The sequence below is a fragment of the Gorilla gorilla genome, chromosome 11 (genome assembly GCF_029281585.2).
Source record: "Gorilla gorilla gorilla isolate KB3781 chromosome 11, NHGRI_mGorGor1-v2.1_pri, whole genome shotgun sequence".
NCBI lineage: Eukaryota > Metazoa > Chordata > Mammalia > Primates > Hominidae > Gorilla > Gorilla gorilla.
The window spans coordinates 134,910,058-134,935,170 of record NC_073235.2 but is presented as its reverse complement, the minus strand read 5'-3'; the positions used below and the strand labels follow the sequence as shown (position 1 = coordinate 134,935,170).

The 25,113-nt window shown below is 43.4% G+C and overlaps 1 protein-coding gene across 4 annotated transcripts in view; it reads right to left on the bottom strand.

Annotated features, from left to right (window-relative positions):
* DIS3L2 (DIS3 like 3'-5' exoribonuclease 2) overlaps positions 1 to 25,113 on the bottom strand; it is a 365,113-nt gene that overhangs the window by 88,384 nt on the left and 251,616 nt on the right. For all 4 annotated transcript variants that reach the window (XM_055379766.2, XM_055379768.2, XM_055379769.2 and 1 more), the window contains exon 11: positions 8,602 to 8,714. In XM_055379766.2, the coding sequence (XP_055235741.1) occupies positions 8,602 to 8,714 (113 nt within the window). The remainder of the gene's footprint in view (positions 1 to 8,601; positions 8,715 to 25,113) is intronic.

Sequence of the window (25,113 nt, the reverse complement as noted above, 5' to 3'; positions counted from 1 at the left end):
AACAGAAAGGGTCATACATCCAGGTTTCCTAGATAAACATTGTGATCAACTAGTTATCCATTTTCCCATTTTTTAAGCCTAAATTATTTCTTCTCCTTATTGATCTTTCTGTTCCATAATAAACTGAGTCAACGGTATATACTCTTTAATTAAAAACTGTTTTTCAGCTTACTTTCAAATGATGACTTGCAGTTGTCCCAAAATATTACTTGTTTTTTTCTACTATTCCAAAGATGAAATGAATATCTCTATCTGTATCCCCTGAAAATACTTCAAAAACTCTCTCCCATCTGCCACTATCTGTTCCTTTTCCCATATGTTTCTTGATTAATGGCAGGACCATCCACCCCACCTCTCTAACTAAAAACATCAGCAGTACTAGCCATTTACTCAACACACTTACTATGGCCCACTTTGGCTTGCAGTGTTGAGCATGGATAACACTGTAACCCCATGCTAGGTAACTGAGAAGTGATAGGCAAAGGGTGGCCATGCTGTAATTGAGGGACATTCAGCAAACTATGTTTCTTTACGGGCAGAAACAGAACAAACCCCAGCGGCTTCTTATTCTGCGTGAAGTATCTGCAACTGTACTCTACTTTAGTACAGTAAATATCTTTGGTATGGAATAGTAAATTCTAGAACTCATGGCCCACACCAGTAACAAATAATTGGCAATTGTTTGGTATTTCTAAAGAACGCCATGTCTTTTAACATCTGTATGAAACCTAATGACTACCTGATAACTTTGGTAACAACTTTTCCTAACAGCCTTCGCTAACAGCTTTTACAGACAACTACCTTTGAAATTTTTTTCTTGCCATTATTTTTGCACCATCAGTTCAGACAATACTATATTTTCTTTGCTAACTTATTTTGTGATGCATTAGAACGTAATCCAAATATTTAACATTTTCTTGTATATGTCAAGTGTTTTATAAAATGATACATCTTCACCTGTTTAAAAATAGTGCACAAAATGGAGAAAGCTTCAAGATGATACCATCTCATGGTTGAATGATAAAGATTTCACCTACTCAGCCTTTGGGCTATCCTAGGGACTGAATTGGCACCCTCTTACTCAGCCACTTACTCCATCCTCCCTGCTCTTCTGCTGCATTTACCACACTGTCCTAATTGCTTCTTCAGGTGCCTTGAGTGCCACAGACACTGAAACCTCAGGAGCAAGGGCCAGGCCTCACTCCTGTCTCTCTCTACACCTGATGCATGGTAGGCACTTCCAGTGTGTAGACAACTGACTGGCTTCTGCCCAGGAGATGGACCACCTCTTTTTTTCTATGTTTACTGCATCACATAAAACATTTTATGAAATATACTAGAAACTTATATTTAAACATCTTGACAAAAAAAACTTCACAAACAACTAGTATTTTAAGTATAAGCTACACTGTTTTGGCTACTAACCTAAAACTTACCAGCACATGCAGTGGTTGTGCAGGCTATAAAAACTGTGTGGTATCCTATATCTTACACAGAAGACATTTTATTAATCACACTGCAATGGTCAGTTACCAATCTAAGTGCTCATGAAAAAGCTGAACTTTAAAACTTTTTGGTTAGTATAATTATATTTAATTTTTAAGAAGTATTTTTTATAAAAGACATTTACCAGGTCTTAAAGCAGAATTCAGACGAAATTCTCATAGAAAACAGTCTTTAGGTATATATAGTTTTGTAAATAGATGGTTATTCCTCTACGTTTCAAAGGAAAAGGAATTAAGAGGTTACAATCACATTTGTGGTTTGGCACATCACAGCCTCTCATAAATGGGGCCTAATTCCTGCCAGGGTCACTGTGAATGTGCTCTCCCACAACCCCAGGCACAGCAGGATCCCTGTGGAGGAGGGCTGGAAAGGAGAGCCAGGCAGCCCCTTCTGATCAGCTGCTTTCTCAAATCCAAGTCCCATTATGTCAGGGGGAGACCCACCTGGACCATGGCGCAACAGTCCATGCACCCAGGTCAGCTACATGAGGCCTGCGATGGTTCCTGAGAGCCTCTGGGTCAGGGTGATATGTGTGGAACACCATGTCTGACTGGAAAAGAAAGGTCTCTCCAGGAGCTGGGAAACTCCTGGCTACCATCAGAACTGTGCAAATGTTCATACATTCCCTGACCCCTTGATCCTTTTCCCCAGTCTTATCCTGTCTTGTCCTCATTAACTTTGCTATGCAGTGTGAACCACATGGATAATTTCTTCAAGGTTCTTTATTTCCCTCACTTCTACTGTCCCAGCTCCACAAACCCCATGATCGATCTTATAATCGCCCTTTCCTACTTCTGCAAGTCCTCACTGAGCAGTGACAGAGAAAACTGCTGGGCCGTGTGGAGGTGAGTTGCTAAGCTGTCTTAGCTCTTACCTCCATGAGGGGTGGCAGGCCTTTCACCTGTCTTTGTTAGCTCCTTCCCCACGCCCCTCAGAAGAGGTCCCAAAATGTTACTACTCTCCTCAGACCTCTTACCTGACTGCCTTCCCAATCTTTCTCAGCAGAAAACCTCAACTCTTCTTCACAGAGAAAACTGAGATCATCAGACTCAATCTGTTGCAAGCAACCTTCCAGCTCTTTCCTTTGGCCAATTTCTCCCAGGCCCACTCACTTTACATGTGTGCCCTCGTCTCCTGCCATCTCACAATGAGTGTCTTCCCTGTCCAAGGTCTGACCATCTGGCCTTGTGACTCCACATACCTCTACAATGCCCTCTGGATACCATGAACTGGATGTGCCATGAATATTTCAAACTCCACATGGAGAAGACAAAGTTCAGCATTTTCCTCCCTTCTTCACCTGTTCCACTGACTACATTTCCTACCTCTGTTAAGAGCAGCGCTCTGTCCCAAGTTAAATAAGCAAGGAAGCAAACAACCACCCCTCCCTCAAAACCACCAAAAATCAAAACACCACACCCATGTCTCCCCACACTCCTCACCCCTGTCCCCAGAACACAGCTGGGGATTTGCCTGTGATTCTTCACTCTCCTCTCTCTCCCTTCTACATCCAATCACTTCCCAAGCCTAGATCTGACATTCTAACACTCTCAAATGAGTCTTTTCCTCTCCTCCTTCCACTGTTCAAGTGTGGATATGTCTCTCTTCCTCACTCAGGATAAAAACCAGTGACAATTCTGAAGTAGAAATTATTCTAGATAAGACTTGTTTATTCTCCAGACTTCTGCATCTTCTTACTAATCTCCACTCAATGATAATCTGCAATTCCATTTATGTTAGGACACACTGGCTTTACCTTCCCAATAGCTAAGGAGCTGAATTTAGTAAATGGACTTTTGCATGTCCTGTGGATGAAGGAGGGCCTAGAGGGTTCCATGGGGCCAAAAGGTTTTTGGAAAAGCCTGCACCCTCAATGTTCAGTGGCTAAGGTCACAGGTGGCCAAGAGTTCCCCACAGGGAAGCGGGAGAAGGACCCTATCTCCGAGGGGACAGCAAAGATAACAGTGGGAAGCTAACTTCTCCATTTTCCCTGCCCTTTGCTTCTCCCTACTTCTTCTTGTGTGATATGCATTGCCAGAATTGGGAAGAAACTACAATTTGAAGTAACTGAAATGCTGCTTGTTCAGAATGTCCATTTGGCACTAGGCTGAAGACATCTATTGTCCTAGTTCTCCTGGGGTCCAGTTAGACATTACCACATTGGTAAACTCTCATAAGATTTTGTGAGCAAAGATCTCTGTGTTGGGGTAGTTATTCAGAGCCTCAAGAGGATATGACTGGGGGAAAGGGCCCAGGTACTGATGACAATTTTCCTGCCTCTGGCCTCACTATCCTTCAACCACACAGTTGCTAAAGTGATTTTCTATCTTGGTGGAAGGAGACCATATCACTTCCCTACTTACCCTCAAAATCTGAGCTCCTTCGCCTACCACTGCAGGCTTCTCTTTGTAACCTCATCCGTGGCTCTCTCTACAACTCACACCCCAAGAATTCCAAACTGCATACTGCTCCTTGAATGTTCTGTGCTTTTTCTAGCCTCTGCCTGGAATGCCCTCTCTGCCCATTTTTGTCTATCTAGAAATTTTCTACTCAAAATGTGAAACACTGTTCAAAACACGATTGCTTTGTGAAGCCTTCTTGGACCTTGCAGAAGCTCCTCTCCCACCACCAGCCCAGGCAGATACAACCCCTCTCTCTTCTCTAACACCTCCTCACCTTTGGGGCACTTCTGTACCTGAAGGTAGCCTGATGCATTGCAAGTGTTTGCTACCTGTCCACCTCCTCTGCTTCCCCAGGGCAAGACCAGAATCTGTCTCATCTTTACATCCCTCGAACATGACACACAGCTGGTACTCAATAAATACCAAGTGGAGGAAGACTGATAAGCACTTCAGGCAGCAGAAAAGGAAACGGGGCTTGAAGGATGCTAAGTCCTCTTAAGCATGCTTTGGGGCCAGGACCAAAGTTGAGTCAGGGCAGAGCTTAAGAGCTGGCCGTGGAGAAAAGGGATAGTGATGATAGGACACTGACTTTCTAAGCATTCTGGACCAGGTCTTGAGAGAGTAGAGAGAAATTTATCATTTGGGTAAATACACCACTGCCCAAGGCAGCTGGGTGGGGGTACCAACAAGACTATAAAACCTTATATTAGCCTCAGAGAGCAGAAACATCTGCTAAAGCCACAGCGGGCAGGCTGGCCAAGTTCAGCAGCAGGTTAGCCAGGACAGCCCTGTGACCAACACAAAGGGCCACAGAAGGGAAGAATCAATCATTCAGGCAAGGAGGAGCAGGAAGGACTAGCAGTGATGTGGGAGCCAGATGCCCACAAGCCAAGTCATAGGGGCTTCTCCACTACCTGGAGAGGTTGCAGGGCCTCTTCTGCCCCTTTCAGCCCAGGCCTTTGCTGGCTCCCCACCCACACTCCCTCAGGCCTTCAGTGCGATAACCCATTGGCCATCGCAGCCCATATCTGCAGTCTGAGAATTGGTGACTTTTCCCCCTTTTCTCCGAGGACTTCGAGGTTTTAACAACAAGGTACACTCAGCTAGCTCCCTACTTACACACTGAAATAACTTAAAGGAAATAGATTAATTCACTTGCCAGCCAACATCTCTGTTTAAAGAGTTTTCTTTTCCATATCAACACTTCCATGAATTCAGAATTCGATCAACTCTTTGCTACACAGTTTGACGTTAACAAAACATCAACACTCTGACAACCTGCTGGTGTCAGAAAGAAACATCTTAAAACTCTTTGGACTCTACATTAAGACAGGCTTCCAATCCCAATCTTTGATCTCTATTATAAAGCAGTACCAATAAAATATCGTAGAGATTTATGGGCGAACTTTCACTTGAGCTGTTTCGCACCTAAAATAACATGAATGCTTGGGCCAATAGGCAGAAAATTTAGGTTTAGGTTTCAACTGTTTAGGTTTTCTTTTACTTTTAAAGCTTAATTTGCTTATTTTCTAAAATTACTTTAAACTTTGCAATTACATTATATTTATCTCCCAGAGAAGACAGTTGAGAGGCATTAACTGAGCAAACGTTGTGTCCTTCTGAGAAAGACAGACCAAAATTCAGGTGGGCAGGTGCCCCTATCTAACGGAATCATCTTTTGTCAAAAAGTTTTTTCCTGATATTTAAATGGACACTACCTAAATTTATATTTCCACCTGATTATACCCTATTGTTAACAAGAATAACCAAATACTTATTACTGTGAGCAAAATCTCAACAAAAAGAATTTCATTTAAAGTCAGTGAGGTGGTATTTGGACCCAAGACCTGTTACACTGTATACTGTCCTACTCCATGGGTTAATCCTCCAATTAGAGTTTAGATAATGAGCTAAGATTGCAATTCTGGCATCAGTCACTTACAGATCTGAATGAAATCAGTGCCACATTCCCTATAGATGGGAAATGAACTGGAACCCCAGCCCCCCTTCCCCTGTGTGATGAAGCTGGGAGAAATGATTGTGCCAAGTGAGAAAGCAGAGAATCTGGAGGGCGGAAACACAGCTCATCCAGCTTTTCAGAAGACCTTTATAGGCAAAGTAAAGTGAAAACAGCAGAAAAGTTCCTGGACACAGTCCTTTAAGAAACAAAACCGAGTAGGAAGAAAGGTCAGAGCAGCGGTTCAAAGGAATCAGAGCGCACAGCTGCTGCTGTCCAAGGTTGCGGGCCGGCGCCACTTGTGCCTGCCAAGCTGGAGGCAGTGCCGGGCAGCAGAGGTGTGCGGGCCCTTCCTCCACCCAGATCCCCACTTTCACAACTCAGCAGCAGAGCCCCAACTCTGTAGTCCCACAGAGAAATTCTAGAACTGTGACAAACACAAAACCAAAGGAAACAGAAAAGGAAACATGCTTAATTACTTAACCCAATTTGATTTTTTCATTTTCTGATTTTTAAAAGTAATTCCTGGTTATAAAAGGAGAGCGCAGCAGCTGGTGCATGGCCGTGGCTTCATGGCCATGGGGGTCAGGGAGGAAGCCCCGTGTACTCAAGAGAGATACTTGTGGGTCAGAAGTTTGTACTGCATTCTCTTAAGCTGCCTATACCTGCTCAGAGCTTGGACTCAGGTGTCATAGACATTGTGAGGGGTCGGAGGGCAAAGAGAAGTTCTTAAACATTGCATTTAGGCTTAGGCCAGCCACAGAGGTCAGGTAGGGACACAGTACGTTTGACACAAGCAAAGTCTGGTACGGAATTCCCCCTGCTCAGATGAGGACACAGCTAACTATTCTCACCAATTGGTCACTGAAGGTGCTGGGTCTTTCAGGCATCACTGTGCATTGAGATTACCTATTGCCCATGACACAGTTACCTGGAACGGGGTTTTGATGATCACACAGCTTCTGACTCAGAATTTCCTGGCTCTGATCAACTCTGCCTTCCTCTCTATTCACTATTCTCACTTCTGGGATGGCAGAAAACACGTACATGGTGGTTCTGATCACCTAATGTGAATGGTAGGCAAAGCTGTACTTCTGAAGAAATCGGCTGTACAAGTCTCCTGGAGCAGGTGAAGCTAGGGTTTTGCTCAAATATTCTAGGTTTCAGTGATCCAGAGAGTACTGTCCTGGGGCAGGGGAGAGGAGGTGCCAGGTCTTCCTAGGTAGGGCCTCCACATATTGAAGGCGGCTATGGCAGATAACAGCTCTGGCTTTCCTTTGGGACAAGAGAGCCCATCTAGGCTAGCTCCCTTTGTAGCAGGAGCAAAGGGTCTCAGACAAGGTGATTTCCACCATGGGGTGGAAGACATCACTGTCAACTGATAAGCTCAGCTACACTGGGGGAACTAAACTTGGGCCACAGGGAACAGGATCTTCAGCCCCTAGAGGATATGGCTGCACTCAAAGCCTAGACTGGTCTCTTCCCTTTTGAGAGGTTAGTTTTCAGGGTGGACAAGTTGAAAACATGAGAGGAACTCTCAGTAACACTTGGTAAATACCAGAAATCCTAAAAACTTTTGGGTTTTCCTGGATAGCTTTTGCTCCAGAAGTGCCAATACCTTTGTGAACATCAAGTAGGCACTTTGCTAGAAGTGGAGCCCAGAAATTCTAGAATGCACCTGTGGTGCTGCATTCTAGGGTGGATGGTGGGGATATTCCTCTGACCTTAGGGCAGGCAATGAGAAAATACCAGAATCATGTCCTAGGGCATGGGCTTGGGAGGCAGGAAGGCTCAAGCTAGTATAGGTAGAATCCCAAACTGGACCACCAAATTTTAAAAAGCTAGAAAGGAAGTAGAAGTCCAGATATGGCCGAAGAAGGAAGATGAGCAAATGAGCAGAGGATCAGAGAAGGGAAAGAAGAGAAAGAAACCTGGCAGAATTCATGAACCACAGTGTGGACGGCAGAACTTACTCATGCTTGGTCTCTTATTAACCCCTTTCTCTGAGGCCTACTGCAGTGTCCATCAGATAATTGGTGCTCAATACATACGTGTTAAAGGAATGGATTCTCATGGTTACCTATTGAATGTGCCAGGTCCAAGTACACAGAATGGAAGGGATGTTTTGAGATGAATCTGTCCAGTCCCTTCATTTCACAGATGAGTCTAGGGAGGTCTGTAGACACTCAGTAACTAACCAAGAGTGGTGCAGTCAGGATGAGAGGGAAAAGCTCATGCTCCTCCTCATCTCCCTTCGCTTTTGCATCTCGGAGACTCCCATAGCTATCTTGTAATGGGCAGGTCAGGACCAGATTGGCTCCCACCTTTTAGAACAGGGGTTGAAAACATTTCCTTAAAGGGCTTACAGTAATAGGAAATCGTCATGCCACTCTGCTGAAGTAGTGTGAAAGCAGCCACAATACACGAACAAATCCATGTGCCTGAGTTCCAATAAAACCTTACAAAAACTAGTCGCTAGTGTGTGCTGAGTTTGCCGAGCCCTGCTTTAGAACAATCGTTTGAAAGCAGGTATTTTGCCTCCTTTCTTTCTGAAGCTGAGTATCTGTCAGTTACTTATATAGAAGGGCCACTCTGGGATGAGGCCTCAGATGAACACCTGTGTCTTCCTTTGGCTTCCCTTACTGGAGAACATGTAATAACAGAGAGCACACACTCTTCCAGGGAAACAAACAAATAAACAAAGCAAGAAAAAAGAAACTAGAGATGGATTTTTACCTTTTGAACCAAGTAGACGCTTGTGGCCCTCTCGGCAGCCACTTTATCCAGATCAGATCCCTCCGGAACAAAGTAACTCACGTCGGCAATGTGAACTCCCACTTTGAAGTTGCCTGTAAATGCACGAGAAGGACTATCAGGCTGGCGTGGAAGGCCACAGCATTCTCTCCCAGGAGTCCTTTCCTAGAATGTATGTCACTCCCAGAGGCCACAGGACCTGCAGTTAGGTGACACTTCCAGTCTTGCTTGCTTCCTTCCTTGGCCACCTCCCTCTGTGACCCGCACTACTGTCACTTTCCTCATTGTATAGCAAAAGATGATGAAATTGTTCTTGTGAATAAACAAGATTAACCACTTTCCCAAGATGTTTCCCATTTCTAAAGGCTTCTTATCTTTGAGTAAACATAAGAAGATATGGCTCATTCTGGGTGATGAACAAATCCCTTTAGGTCACTAGAAGTGAATTAATCCCCAAATCCTGCAGATGAAGCCTCTGAAAGCTCTGCCCTTCCTTCCCATTCCCTCTGGCCATTGCCCTATTCAGCCCACACCTGGCTGCCCTACCTCGCCTCTGTGCCCCCCTCACCTGGCCCTCCACACTTTGCTGTGATCTTTCGAAATGTGGGTCTGGGAAAGGTACTCTTAGCCTGTTATTCATGTCCTTGCAGGGTCACACCCCAAGCAACCTCAGCCCCATCCTTCACATGCTCTGTATGTAGCTGTCATGGGAAACCTCTTTCCATTTCCTGAACAGATCTTCCCTCAAGCCATTTAGATGTTGGCTTGGCTCATACTTTTTCCTATGCTTGGGATAGTCTTAACAGATCTGCCTATCAAAATCTTCCTTACTTTATTTGGGTCAACTGAAAGAGAATCCCCAAACAAGAAGAGGTTCCTCTACCCCCCTCCCACCATTTCCTCCACCTGTCTGTCTCCTCCAACTCCCCACCACCCCCCGCCAACCATTTCCTCCATCTGCACTGTAAAGCACGTACTCCACACCTATTGCTGCTTACCGTGGTCTTTCTTCAGAGCTCTCATCACTACCAGATATCACGGCATATCTCTATCGGCTTGTGTGTTTGTTATCTGTCTCTCTCCCTACCATGTAAGCTCCAGCAAATAAGGCCTTTTGTGTAATGTTCACTGTTACCCAGGGCCTGGAAGAGTGCCTGGCACATAAAAGGTCCTCAAGAAGTACTTGTTGAATGAATGAATCAACAGTCGGTTTGTCTTTTCCCTCTGGTAAAGGACCCACTTTCTTTTTCCTTTTAGAACTGCTCCTTCCCTTCCTGGTGGAGCTGTCTTTTAACAGGCCCTGCCCTCCCTACCAGGTTTACCAGAGAGTTGGTCAGGTGACCAAGGCTGTTAGAACTGTATCTTAAATGAGGGAGGGTAGTTAGGTTATAAACTTAAGATTTATTCTTGAACATACTGTAAATCACCTATCAAATATAGTGTATGTGAAAATAAAAATATACACATACATACAACAGTATATACATACGTACATACATATACATGTATGTGTGTATGAAAATATACAAAATGAACAAATTACAAAAAAAGAGCATACATGTAAAATAAGTATATAGGTTGGGCCCGGTGGCTCATGCCTGTAATCCCAGCACTTTGGGAGGTCAAGGCTGGTGGATCACTTGAGGCCAGGAGTTTGAGACCAGCCTGGCCAACATGGCAAAACCCCATCTCTACTAAAAATAAAAATTAGTCAGGTGTGGTGGCACACCCCTGTAGTCCCAGCTACTCAGGGGGCTGAGGCAGGAGAACTGCTTGAACCTTGGAGGCAGAGGTTGTAGTGAGCTGAGATTGTGCCACTGCACTTTGGCCTGGGCAACAGAGCAAGGCTTTGTCTCAAAAAAATAAAATAATAAAATAAAATAAGTATACAGTTTAAAGATATACAATGGGCAGAGAGAAGCACATGGAAGATACAAGCATAGTGCTGAATTTGCTTCAGTTGAACAATACAACTTGTTGTACTGATAAATGATATGAACTTCAGGAAAGAGGGTCTCTCTCCTGGGATCCCAGGCACTAAGGACCACATAAACCTGGAGCTGCCAGGAAACATCTATGCTACATAATCATGCCAATACAGAAAATAATAGTCTAAGAAAGAAAAGAAGAATTATGACCTCATTTGAACTTCAGGATCCAGCTGAGCCTGAAACTAGTCTACCTGTGGACTTGGCAGTTAATGAGTGGATCAATTCCCTTTCCATTATGACTCACTGACAGAGTCTTGACTCATACCCAAGTTGGCTCAGAAGAACTTATTAACACAGTACCATCTGCTCCTTTGGTGACCTGAATGATCAGTCCTAAGGTATCACACATTTTATCTGCAAACTGTGTAGCTACTTATTATCCTCCTACTCCTTCACTGGGGGATAATTCTTCCCTCAGTTTTTAAAATGGAAAAATGCTTAAACGTGGGATGCTTGAAAAAAGGGGTTCAGGCAAGGAAAAGAATTTAAGATTCCCTATTCTTCATCTGGTGTGACACTCAAAGACCACCTTCCTACAGGGCATTCTTCAGGTTTTTCCGCCCAATCCTGTAGCTGTAATACATAAAGGAATACTTAAGTCCACTTAAGAGATCCTGGCTGCTATGGGGTAACATAACAGATCTGTTTCCCACAGAGGAGAGGGCTGTCTGGAAAGCTGAGAGGAACCAGCATGACTCCAAGCTTAGCTGCCTCATTCTGACAGGCACGCAGCTGTGTCGCTGGGTCACTGGGAGCAGTGAAACCTGCCCTGCGATCGAGGAACTGAACTTTACGTGAATTCAGCCAAGAGTCTGAGACGGCTCAACTTCCAGTTTTGATATTTCAAGTATCTAAAACCAACACTTAGAGAAGGTAAAATAAAGTGTCTTCTTTTGAAGTCAGCATTATAATATATTGGCCTAACAGGTAAATATTGACTGAAGGACAAGAGAGAGGATTATTACATCATGATATAAACCATAATTTTAAATTCAGTCTCTGTGTTACTGCACATGAACTTTCTGTCCTTAGTCAAAACTGACAAACTGACAAAGAGTTCATTACAGGAGATAAAATATGAAGAAGGCCAATCAAAACATATTCAAGAGGCTTAAATTTCATTCAGAATTCCCAGCAGAGCCTCTGAAACCAGCAAAGAGAAGCTCTCTTATTCTCTGCTTTGGATCTTTTTTATGGAAACCCTAAGTAAATATTTTATTATATATGTTTACATAATGTGAACTTGCAGAACTCTTGAGGTGGTGGCACTGAACTTTTTATTCTATGAAAGAGAAACTATAAATCCAAAAGTCACATGGCATATGCTGCCAAAATGTTTAAGACAAATTTGATATTTTAAAAGATACTGGCTTTCATATAAAAGCATTCTTTTAAAATATTTTTAAATTTAAAACTTTCATCTGCCAGGGAGTAGGTAAGCCTGTGTGTTTAAAGAGCATTTAGAGCACAGAGAGGAAGGATCCCCCGGGCAGCCGGGTCTGGCTCACTTTGCCTAGGGTCCACAAACTTAGATGAGTACAAACATTCCTTTGAATGAACCTGACGGGACATGAGAACTGCTTCATCCAATTAAAATATAGATTATAAAGCAGGATTCAGAAACCATCTCTTTGAAGCCAGCCTTCCAACCAGTGCAGCCACTTCCCCACAGTGTCCCTGCCAGGTGGCCCCTGCTATATCCTCAAGGGTGGGAAGCTGACATCTTCTTGAAGCCACCTGCTCTCTTTCTGAAGAGCTCTGGTAGGGGAAGTGCTTCCTCACATGGATCCTCTAGTTTATGCCCGCACTAGACATCTGTGAGTGGGGACCCATCCATTTAAGGAGCTCTCGGTCTAACGGGGCTCATACATACACCCGTGTGATAACTCAAGTGTATGGAAGTAAGCTGAACTGCAATCAGTGAGGACATCTGAAAGTGTTTTGTGATCCATAACAACTACATAAATGTAACATAGACTACGATGATCATAAAAATAATAAAGACCTGTAATCCCAGCTTTGGGATTATCCTCAGCTTTGGGAGGCTGAGGTGGGTGGATCACCTGAAGTCAGGAGTTCAAGACCAGCCTGGCCAACATGGTGAAACCCCATCTCTACTAAAAAATACAAAAATTAGCCAAGTGTGGTGGCGCACGCCTGTAGTCCCAGCTACTTGGGAGGCTGAGGCAGGAGAATCACTCGAAGCCGGGAGGTGGAGGTTGCAGTGAGCCGAGATCACACCACTGCACTCCACCCTGAGCAAGAGTGAGACTCCGTCTCAAGAAGAAGAAAAATAATAACAATAATAATAAAGATAGCAGGAGTGAACATTTATTAAATGTCTCCTCTGTGCTAGGGGCTCCACACACAAGCTAACTTTGACTACAGCTATGCAAATCGTTTTGCACAGATGAATTATCTGAGATGCAGAGTTTTTCAGTCACTTTTCCAGTTACTTGGCTAAAAAGTGAGAAATCCCAGATTCAAAACCAGGTTGGGTTTAGATCCTTTGCTCCTTTTATTACCCCTCGCCATACACTGTCACTGCAACTCCAGAACAAGATGATACAACCCAATTTTTCATCTCAGTGGGCCACAGCTCAAAATCCCTCCCTATCTCTCATAACTCCATGGAAGCCACATTCTCAGCTTTGGATTCAGAAGTCCTGGCAGAGACTCTTTCCAGCCATGTTCACAGCCACACTCCTGTCCCTGCAGGCTCTTTTGGTTCCCGTTGTCAGTCTCCTTAACCACTTGTAGCAGGGCCTGATTATAGAACAACCACTAAGCCATTAACTCCAGTTCTATTTAATTAGATGAACAAGCTCTTTAAAATCTAAACCACTCCTAAATTTCTAGCTTACAGTCATTTTTAGCTGGTAGTACAGAGACTGTCTGAACGACTCAAGAGGCCTGTGCCAGGAATGAGCACAACCAGGGTGGCCACCTACTATAGGTGGGGCCTTCCCTTACGAGCAGTGAGATAAGGCCTTCCAGACTTGGGTCACTTCATTCACTTTTACCCATTGCTGAGACTGGACAGTGGTCACAGTGGTGACAGAGGCTCTTCTTGACATCAGCAGGACACTCCTCACATAAAACAATATTATGTGTTGTGATAGATATTTGTTCCCCCCAGTCTCCCCACTCCCTGCCAATTCACAGGTTGAAATTTAATCCCCAATGTGATGGCATCAGGAGGCGGACCTCTGGGAGGTTATCAGGCCTCAGAGTTAGATCCCTCACAAATAGGATTAGTGCCTTATAAAAGGGACCCCAGACAGCTCTCTCATTCTTTCTACTATGTAAGGACGCAATGAGAAGATGCTGTTCTATGAACCAGGAAGTGGGCCGTCACTAGACACTGGATCTGCCAGCATCTTGATCTTGGACTTCCCAGCCTCAAGGACTGTGAGGAATAAATCCGTTGTTTTAGTTCTTTATGCCACCTAGTCTACAGTATTCTGTTATAGCAGCCTGAATGGACTAAGGCACATGTGATGCCTGGAAAGCCTTTTAATATACTTCATCAGCAAAAAATAACTGCTTTGTCCAGGTCACTAATAACCTCTAAATCCAAACCTTTGTAGGCCTGACCTTATAGCAGTATCTGAAGCCTGGTGATTCTGCACCCTCCCCACCCCAACACCTTGAGACACTCCTCCTTAGCTCTGGGCCCCACTCTGGGTGTCTAAGCTCCATGTCTGCTCCTCTTCAAGTTTCTCTGCCTCTCCGTGTCCCTTGAGTGCGGCGTGCCAAGCCTCCGTGCTCTGCCCCAGGCTGCCTTCTCTTCTAATTCTACCCCTTCTCTCTGGATTGTCTCATCTACTTCCAGGGATTCAAACCTCATTTCTGTGCTTTGGTCTTCTAATTGTATATCACCAGCCTAGACTTCTCTGAGCTTCAGATTGATGTATACAAAGTCTACTGAGAATTGTCACTCAGCTGTCCCACGGTCACATCACACTCATACCTCCATAAGCCCCTACTGTCAGCAAAACCATTTCTCTCCCTGTGTTTCCTGTCCCAGGAAGTGGGATCACCTCCACTAAACCAAAAGTGATACCCATGCTTGCCTAAACCAAAAAGAAACCTGGGACTTTCTCAGGCCTGTGTCGATCAATCATTCTGACTCTACCTTCCATACATCTCTCACATCTGCCCATATGTCTTCCTTCCCACCACTGTCACCTTGGCCAAGACCACCATGGCTTCTTCTAAGAAATATCTAACAACCTCCTATTGCTCTCCCTGCCATTTCTCAAACTCATTTTCCATAGTGAAGGCAGTGCCCTTTCCAAACACAAATCTGCCTGTCGCCTCACCATCTACACCCTCCAGAGGCCCTGCTGCCCTGAGCACACAGCCCAGACCTGGCTTCCGTGGCCTGCCTGGCCTGGCTTTTGCCCACCCCTCCCATCCCATGGTCTTGTTTCTTCCACTCCTCCCCTGCACACCATCCTCTATCACCACTTCACAAGGAGCTGATACCAACCCAACCGCTCATCATGTGGGTCTGCTCTGTGCATGTTTTGACTTTCCTGGCCCTTATCCCTTAAATGACAGTTACACCCCCAAGACACTGTGATGGGGCTCCCATGCTCACACCCAGGGGTCTCCCCGCGGTTCTCTCTATTCCTCTTCCTGGCAACCCCCACTGGTCCTTCAAACTACCACCTAAAGTCACTTCCTCCGGCAGGCCTGCCCTGATGACCTAGACCAGGCTCAATCCCCTTCTGTGTCTTCCTACAGCTTCTCAACTCTTTCACCCCCACTTACTACATGCGGATCATGAACTACCTCCTGACTCTCTGTAATCAGCATGATGGGCAGGGAAAGGGCTGGGCCCACAGTGATTGACATTTACTGAATGAAAAAGAAAGTAACAAAAAATATAGGGCAGGCGCCCTGCTGCTCTGGGCTGAAAGGATTGTAAACCCTGCCTAACTGCCCATGCAGGTGCTGAGCCCTCTCCATACCAGGTCTGCAAGAGAGCACCCAGCCTGTGCCTGCATATGCATACCTCAGGTGACTTAAAATTCACTGCTGTCTGGTGAAGCCCACTATGTCCTCAGGTAAAGTGGCAATTATTATTATTTTTTTCTCTCTTTTAAAGCCAAAATATGTCTCCCTAGAGTTTTCACTTATTGGCTCCAGTTCTGGCTCATAAGGGTGCCCAGAACAAGCCCATCTCCTTGGAGGACAGCAATCTGGCTAAGAGAAAGGAGTGAAGCAGGGCTAGGTGCTTTTAGGGTAGCACCAGCTTTAATTACTGAGACAGCCAGCATATGGCCCCTGGGACTTTTCTCCTTCAGGCTAAACAACCACATGGTTTAGCTTTCAATTACCTCATAATCTTCCTAATAACCATCTTCATTCATTCAATCAGCCACACAACAAATACTTACTAAGCTCCTACTATGTACCAGTCCTTTTCTAGGCACTGGAGACATACAAGAAAACTGACAAGGTCCCTTCTCATGTCAAGCTTCCAGTCTAGTGGGGAGAGAAAGGCAATGAGCAAACAGACAAATGACAAGATTACTTAGATAGTAAAAAGGACTTTGGAGAAAATAAAACAGCGAATGTCTGGAGCCTATTTTAGAGTTCATTAGTAATGAAAAGGTGTCTATGAGGAAACAGACTGAGACCTGTGAGTCTAAAAAAGACCACGTCACGTGATGACATGGGGGAGAGCATCCCAGGCAGGAGAGCCAGAGCGAAGGATGGGGGGTGGGCGCAAGCTTGCTGTGTCTAAGGACACAGCTGAGGCTGGAAAGCAGGGAAGAAGTGGAAGCAGGGAGGCTAGTGAGGTGGATGGGCCCTGAGAAGAGCTGCCCTGCTGGGCCAGGATGAGGCATTCTTTACTTCAAGTGCAATGGGAAGCCACCGGGGAGTGCTAAGTGGAAAGGTAACTTGAACGTACCAAACTCACTTTCTCACTTTGCCACCTCACCCACTCTGCAGACCATGGCTCTATTAATGCCATCTGCAGTCATACTGAACAAAAACAAAGAGCCTGAAGACCACAGTCAGAAGTACAACCTGCTGGACACCCTGACAGATAGAACAGATGTTAGACTTCCAGTCCCTCAGGTTGGTTTCCACCCAGTCTATGATGAGAACACAATGCTCTGGCTTGGGTCACCCCTCTTGACCCTGTGGCCAGTTTTCCCAACATAGGAGCCTCAACAGAGACAGAAAACAGTATTCTGGAAGCTCAGAAAGGGTAATCCAACCAAGGGGGCTGAGCGAAAGGGATGTTCCGCTGTTCAAATGGCACCAGCGATGAGGGGCCTTACTTAGGGCAGCTCATGCAGCCAGGATGCTGGCCCTGGCCTTAGCATGATCCTACTGAATTTTGGAGACAGACTCAACTGGGCTTGGATCACCTTGTGGCCACACAATAAACTCCACCTTTTACTTGGGATAAGCACATTCCCTCTAAGAAACACTGATTGGGTTGCTAGGTAAGAGGGACAACTCAAACGCTGGCATCTTCCAGTTCCATGTGGTATTCGTTATGTAATCTCACACAAAAGCTGACCACCAGTATAGCAAGCCATGGCAGCACTCCATGGCCATGACGTGGTGATGGTTTGAGGATATTTTACAAACTTAAGAGAAGCTGAAGTGAAAAAAAAAATCTGGGGTAAGTAAATCTGAATGAAATGCAGGAACCCACCATGAGGAGGGGGTAGCATAGGATGACTTCTTCTTAGGTCTCCCCAAAGATCAGGATTTGAAGAGTCTGGATTTTCTTCTTCCTTTTTCCTCTTTGCCATCCAGCAAGAGGTTAATGAGGACCTTTAGTTGCAAACTCCTTAACTGGTGAGCTCATCTTCTGGAACTGAGCAGCTTCAAGAACCTTTTCCCTTCATTATTACTAAGGGCTCTATCAATCTGCAAGTACTCAACTAAACTGCCCACACAGCAATTTTTGTCATGTTCAATGTAATTCTCAGGCATCTAAGTTTAAATTTATATGAACAGCATGGATGAGGAACACCCAGGTAGTACATTCCACTTTTTCTCTTCCAAATGACTTGAGCAATGGCCTTCTTCATTAACAGGAAAGAGAATGAGGAGCTGAACTTGCGAGGCTGGCACACTCAACGTCTGGGAATTTCCAGGCTCTTCAGCAGTGAGTGGGGAAAGCCCAGGTCAGCCAGTCAAGCCTGGGACAGAGCACAGGCTCCAGAGAAGCTCTGAGAGCAGCAGGGCAGGCACTTGGTCCTTACTCCAAGCCAAAAGACAGTGAAGCCCTAGGGACTGCGAAGGACCCTAGAAGGTCATTACAAAGTGAGCAGGTCAAAGTAATAAGGGCTGGGGTACAGGTGGGTTGGGAATGGAGCAGGACTGGCTGTGGAATGAGGGATACAGGGGCTAGGTGATGGGAACAATGGGTTTCATTATACTCTTCCTTCTACTTTTGTGCATGTTCAAAATTCTTCATCCAAAAAAAAAAGAGAAGAGGCAGGACTGAAGCCAAGAGAAGAAAAAAGTTTGAAAAGGACAAATCCAGTTAAGTAAAACTAGCTCAAAGTTTTAAAACAACAACAAGCCAATAGAGGTAGAAGTTGAAGGTTACTGCTAAGAAAGAGCAGAATAAAAATGTCCTCAGTGATGATCTTTAGAGGCAGCAGATACAGGGATTGTTCCTTTATCTGTTACACACTTTTGTAATGTTTTCAGTTTTCAAAGGCAGGAAAAGCAATAAGGATAAAAAGTATAAAATAAAAAATGCAAACCCTGCTTTAAAATATCTGGAGAAAAATATATGAAGAAGGTAACAATGGTTTTGAGTGATAGGATTTTGAACTTTTCTTTTTGCTTAGATGTAAACTTTAATTCTTGAATAATAAGTGTGTTACTTGGTAAAGAGTCTTGGATTTTTAAAATAAAACACACCAACAAAACGCTATGTCCACCCCAGCCACCTGTGTACCTCTTGACTTCCCAGCACACACCAAGAAACAGCACTACTGGCCAGCCTGAGCAGGAAGCAGTAAATTGATGCCAGCTTATTGGTCAATTCTCCTGGTGGATTATGGTGACTAAAGCACTTTGCAGGCAAGCTCTATAAAGGTGAACTTAGTAAATGAAGTAGCAGAGAACTGGGCATACTCCTTCTGAATAGGAAACAACTATTTTCATGCCAGAAATGTAATTACAGTAGGCAGCAGGTCATGGCATGTGTCGTCATCTCTTTTATGGGCTTCGGCACATATGGCCAGCATGGGGACCTAGTCTTTCTTATGTCTGAGGCTGTGCAGGGAATGCGTGTGTGGAATCCCAGCAGAATGGTTTCCCCCAGGTCTAGGTCTAAAAACAGAATTGTAGCATATTTTCATTCATTTGTGGACTTTTCTATTTTTTAAAAGTCCCAGCCGGGCGTGGTGGCTCATGCCTATAATCCCAGCACTTTGGGAAGCTGAGGCGGGTGGATCACCTGAGGTCAGAAGTTGGAGACTAGCCTGACCAACATAGAGAAACCCCATCTCTACTAAAAAGACAAAATTAGCTGGGCCTGGTGGTGCATGCCTGTAATCCCAGCTACTCAGGAGGCTGAGGCAGGAGAATCACTTGAACCGGGAGGCGGAGGATGCCGTGAGCCGAGATAGATAGCACCATCGCACTCCAACCTGGGCAACAAGAGCAAAACTCCATCTCAAACAAACAAACAAAAAAATAGTCCCTCTAATAACGACATAATTACTAGTCTCTACCAGCCAAATATACAAGAGATATATAATTTTCAATGTTTTAAAGAAATATGAAACAACTATGTGTATTAAAATGCCTATAAACTAAACGTTAACTGTTAACTGCTTAATCCAATCCCAGCATTCCTTACATCAGAAATTGAAACAACTTTCATATTTACCTAGAATTCTGAAAGGCAAAAGCTCACTGCTTTATATTCCGGTGACAAAAACCCTTAGTGGCTTTTCTCTCACACTGGAGATACCTTTTGAGTTATTATTTTCTCACCATGCCCAATTAGCTCTTTTGGATCCAATCACTCAGTTTCATGTATTAATTTATTTGTATGAATGGGAAACCATTTCTGACTCCCCAAGACGTCACAAAAGTTAACAAGAAATTATATACATAATTTATGTATGCCTGTGGTATGAGAATCCACCATACTGGTGGTCTCATAATAACGGCATATTGACTGCTTACTTTTTAAAGCACTTCATTATATTAATTCATTTAATCTTCCAATGCTATGAGACGAATCTCTTTCTACAGATAAAGAAACTGAGACCCAGGGAGGTCAGACACCTTGTGTCAAGGTCTGACTCCAAAACTGGAGCTCCTAACCACTGCATTATGGAGATTCGCCCCTTAGCATCGGGTACCTGACAAACTCATACTTGCTTCTTTTTCAACACCTGTAGACTACAAGCGCTCTCAATTTAATTTTAAAAGATTACACATTCATTCTGCAGAACAAACATTTTCACAAGTAGAACAAGTAAGTAGACATAGTATGATTTTCAACATGGCTGAAAGTAATTCCTTTACAGAAACAATAAATATTTGTTGAAATGAAAACCTTGTCAAGTAGTCTTTTAACTACTGGTCATTTTCTATTTCTGAGCTGTCCATATATCAGTTAGTTATAACTCAATTTCCTGTGTTTTTTGTTTTTGTTTTTGTTTTGTTTATTTGTTTGTTTTTGAGACAGGGTCTTGCTCTGTCACCCAAGTTGGAGTGCAGTAGCACGATCATGGCCCACTGCAGCTTCCACCTCCTCAGGCTCAAGTGATCCTTCCACTTCAGCCTCCTGAGCAGCTGAGACTACAGGCAAGCACCATCATGCTCAGCTAATTTTTTAATTCTTTGTAGAGACGGGGTCTCACTATGCCCAGGCTGGGGTCGAACTCCTAGGCTCAAGCAATCCTCCCACCTCGGCCCCCCAAAATGTTGGGGTTACAGGCGTGAGCCACCCCACCTGGCCTTGAACATGACTTTTGTATTTTGTAATAGATATGGATGTGGTATAGTAGGGGAAAGATGTCCTGTCCTCATGACACATGCTCAAGTTCACTTGTAGCCTCTCTCACTAAAATGGAGTTAAGACTCTTCAGATGCCATAGCTCCTGGATGATAACAATAGTTTTATTTACTGTGGCTGGCATATAAATACACTCAACTATTTCTTGATTAAATGAATAATCTTCACAAAAGTTCTATGAGGTAGGTACTATTAATATTTACATTTTACAGATGAAGACATTCAGACTCAGAGAGGTTAAATGATTTGCCCAATGTCAGACAGTCAGTAAATGGCAAAGCCAGGGTTAGAACATTGACTCCAGTAACAATGTGCTCACCTATCATACCAAAGGACCATATGGTGGTGCAGCCTTTTCCTAAGGCTGACTATGATTAACAATGTTTCAATCATTATTACAGTTACCAGTATCTCTTAACTTTTTGTTTAATGACAGCTTTATTGAGATTTCATTAACATACCACACAGTTCACTCAAAGTGTGCAACTGAATGGTTTTTAGTATAGGCACAAAGTTGTGCAACCACAACTACAATAAATTTTAGAACATTTTCATCACCCCAGAAAGAAAGCCCATATCTGTTTACAGTCACTCCCTATTTCCTCCCAACCTTCCCAGCCGCAGGCAACTACTAATCTATTTCTGGTCTCTATAGATGTACCTGTTCTGACATCTCATATTAATGGAATCATACAAAGTGCTTTTTTATGGTTGTCTTCTTTCACCTAGTTTATTTTCAAGGTTCACCCCTGTTGTATCGTGTACTTTGTTTCTTTTTATGAATGAATAATATTCTATTTTATGGATATACCATATTAAATTATCCATTCATTGGCTGCAGACACATTTGGGTTGTTTCCATTTTTTTTGTACTCCTTCATTTTTTTAAAATAAAATTTTTTATTAAGGCATGAAATACATAAAGTATACAAGCATTAAGCATATAGTTCAATGAAGTTTTACAAAGTAAATATACTTAGGTAACCACCACCCAGTTCCAAGAAATAGAACGTATGCAGAATTCCAGAAGCTTTTCTCATGCCTCCTCCCAGTCTTTACACTCACCAAAGATAATTACTTTTCTGACCTCTATATAATTACTGATCAGTTTCATCTTTCTTTGTATTTTACATAACTAGATTCATATGGTATATATCTATTTTTTGTCTGGCTTATTTTGCTCAACACAGCGTTTTTGATATTCATCATGTTGTGTTTTGAATTTGCTTCACTCTGTTGCTATATAATATTCCATTGTAAGAGTATACCCCAATTTATTAATTTTATTGTTATCAGGCACTTAGATTGTTTTTGGTTTTTTGCTATTATGAGTGATGGTGCTATGAACATTCCTGTACATATATACACCTTTCTATGGGGTATATACTTAAGACTAAAACTGCTGGGCCATGAGTTATGAATCCTCCCAGCTTTATTACTTATTATACAATGGTTTCCCAAAGTAGTTGTGGCAACTTACACTCCTACTAGCAGTATATGAGAGTTCTAATTGCTCCACACCCTCATTAACATTGTCAGCTTTAAAAACTTTTAGCTATTGTGGTGGGAACATAATAGTATCTTATTGTGGTTTTCATCTCCATTTTCCCCCTGGACTTAAGATATTTTCATGTGTTTGACCATTGGTTATCTTCTTTTATGAAGTGCCTCTTCAAGTCTTTATATAATATATTGGTAAGAGTCATATGCTGGATATATGTATTACAAATATCTTCTCCCACTCTGTGGCTTGCCTTTTCAACAATTTTTTTTTCTTTTTTTTCTTTTTTTTCTTTTTTTTAAAGACTGAGTCTCACTCAGTTGCCCAGGCTGGAATGCAGTGGTGCAATCTCAACTCACTGCAACCTCCACCTCCCGGGTCAAGTGATTCTCATGCCTCAGCCTCCCGAGTAGCTGGGATTACAGACGTGTATGACCACGCTTGGCTAATTTTTGTATTTTTAGTAGAAAGAGGTTTTTACCATGTTGGCCAGGCTGGTGTCGAACTCCTAACCTCAAGGGATCCACCTGCCTGCACCTTCCAAAGTGGTGTGATTATGGACATGAACCACCGCACCCTTTTCAACAATCTTAATGATGTCTTTTGATGAACGGATGTTCTTAATTTTAATAAAATCTAATTTATCAGTCTTTTCCTTTAAAGCTTACGCTTTTTGTGCTCCACTTAAAAAATCTTTGCCTACACCAAGGTCATAAGGTTATTTTTCTTATGTTATCTTTAGAAGTGCTAATGTGTTACTTTCATACTCAGATCTATGAGCCACATGGAATTCATTTTTATGTGTGGTATAAAGTAGGGGTCAAAACCAATTTTTTCCCCATATGGATATCCAACCAGTCTAGTACCATTTATTGATAAAACCATCTTTTCCTCACTACACAGCAGTAACATCTTTGCTAAAAACCACGTGGTTGTATATATAGGTGGGTCTGTTTCTGTATTCTCTATTCTAGTCTTACCTTGACTTCTGAGCAGCAGCTGAACATTTATTATTTCAGCATAACCCTTACTACAATTCCATGGCAATTTTTTTGGTCTCACTCTGTCGCCCAGGCTGGAGGACAGTGTGGTGCGATCATGGCTCACCGCAGCCTTGACATCCTGGGCTCAAACGATCCTCCCACCTCTCAGCTTCTTGAGTAACTAGGACTACAGACGTGCACCACCACATCCAGCTAATTGTTGTAATTTTTGTAGAGATGGGGTTTCACCATGTTGCCAAGGCTGGTCTCAAATTCCTGGGCTCAAGCAATCCTCCCATCTCGTCCTCCCAAAGTGTTGGATTACAGGCGTGAGCCACTGTGGCCCATGCAAATTTTAATCTAATTTTATATTAATAATAACTTTCACTAAACACTTACTTTTTGTCTAGCACCATTCTAAGTGCCAGGGATTATCTCATTTAGTCTTCCCCATAATTCTGAGTTAGATATTATTATCCCCCTTGATGTCAGGGAACATTGAGGTAAGAAGAGGTTAATTCTCTCCTCTGGAATACGGACTGTGTCCCTTCTCATTTTGTTGTTATACAAACTACTTTTGTGGAAAAGGATCAGAAGTATATGCAACTTGAGGTAGTTACTGTAAATATTTTTAAAGCTAAGTTGTGTTTATGCAACAATAGGCATAAACGAAGCTTAGCTCTTTTAGTTTTTCATATACTCAATAATTTGGAACTGGAAGACACTCGAGAAACTGTCTAGTTCAAACCACCATTTTATAGCTGAGGAAAGAGAATTTCAGAGAAATCACAGAAATGCCCAAATTTCCATGATACAGTAGAGGCAAAGATGAGACAAGAACCCAGTTCTCCTGCTCCTATTGCAGTGCTCTTTCTGGTATACCACAACTGTCTCTCATCACGCAGTGAGTGTGTTGGATCACTGGGACTTCTTAACTGGCTTCCAGGTTTACCTTGGTGCCAGATACTTGAGGATGCCTGACTGGTGGGTGCCAGATTATCTTGGCTTTCATGAGCAAGGAAACTGGAACCAATCAGTAGAGCTGGAAGCTGATGAACACACAACAGTCCAAATTCGGTTTAACAAGGTGCACTGAGACATCCATGAAAAAGAGAATTTCCAAAGCCCAGACCCCACAGAAATCAAGCTAGCAAGATTTGAATGGAACATAGGAATAAGACTTAGAGGGTGGAGCTGCCTCTCCACTTAATCTTTCCACTTAGATTCTGTGTCCTCAAAAAGGAACTCATTGGCAAGCATCCCAGAAGCCCACTTCCATGCCAGAGCCCTCGCATGACTATTCAGTTATTTGGATTTTTTGAGTCAAGGTACAATTCAGTAAAAAATGATCATACAACAAGGACAGTTAAAATTGTTCACTCACCAGCTGGGTGCAGTGGCTCACACCTGTAATCCCAGCACTTTGGGAGACCAAGCGGGTGGATCACCTGAGGTCAGAAGTTCGAGACCAACCTGGCCAACATGGTGAAACCATGTTTTAAAAATACAAAAATTAGCTGGATGTGGTGGCAGGTGCCTGTAGTCCCAGCTACTAGGGAGGCTGAGGCAGCAGAATCACTTGAAGCTGGGAGGCGGAGGTTGCAGTAAGCCAAGATTGCGCCATCGCACTCCAGCCTGGGCGACAGAGCAAGACTCGGTCTTAAAAAAAAAATTGTTCACTTGTCAGTGCCCCAGATGAATGAAGAAGACATGCACTTCCTTATGAGCTGACAGATCTACAGAATTTCCCATTTCTCTTCCCAGGTTCATTATCAAGGGCCCTACTACAAAAATAAGGTTTGACTGAGATCAAGTACTTGAGTTGCCTGGGATCTGCCTGAGGTTGGAATGCCCTCTGACATAAAATACTGCAAGAGGAAAATATTCAGCGTTTCAAAATGGGGATTAGAAATGACTTCACAAAGCTAGGCGTGGTGGCTCACGCCTGTAATCCCAGCACTTTGGGAAGCCGAGGTGGGTGGATAACCTGAG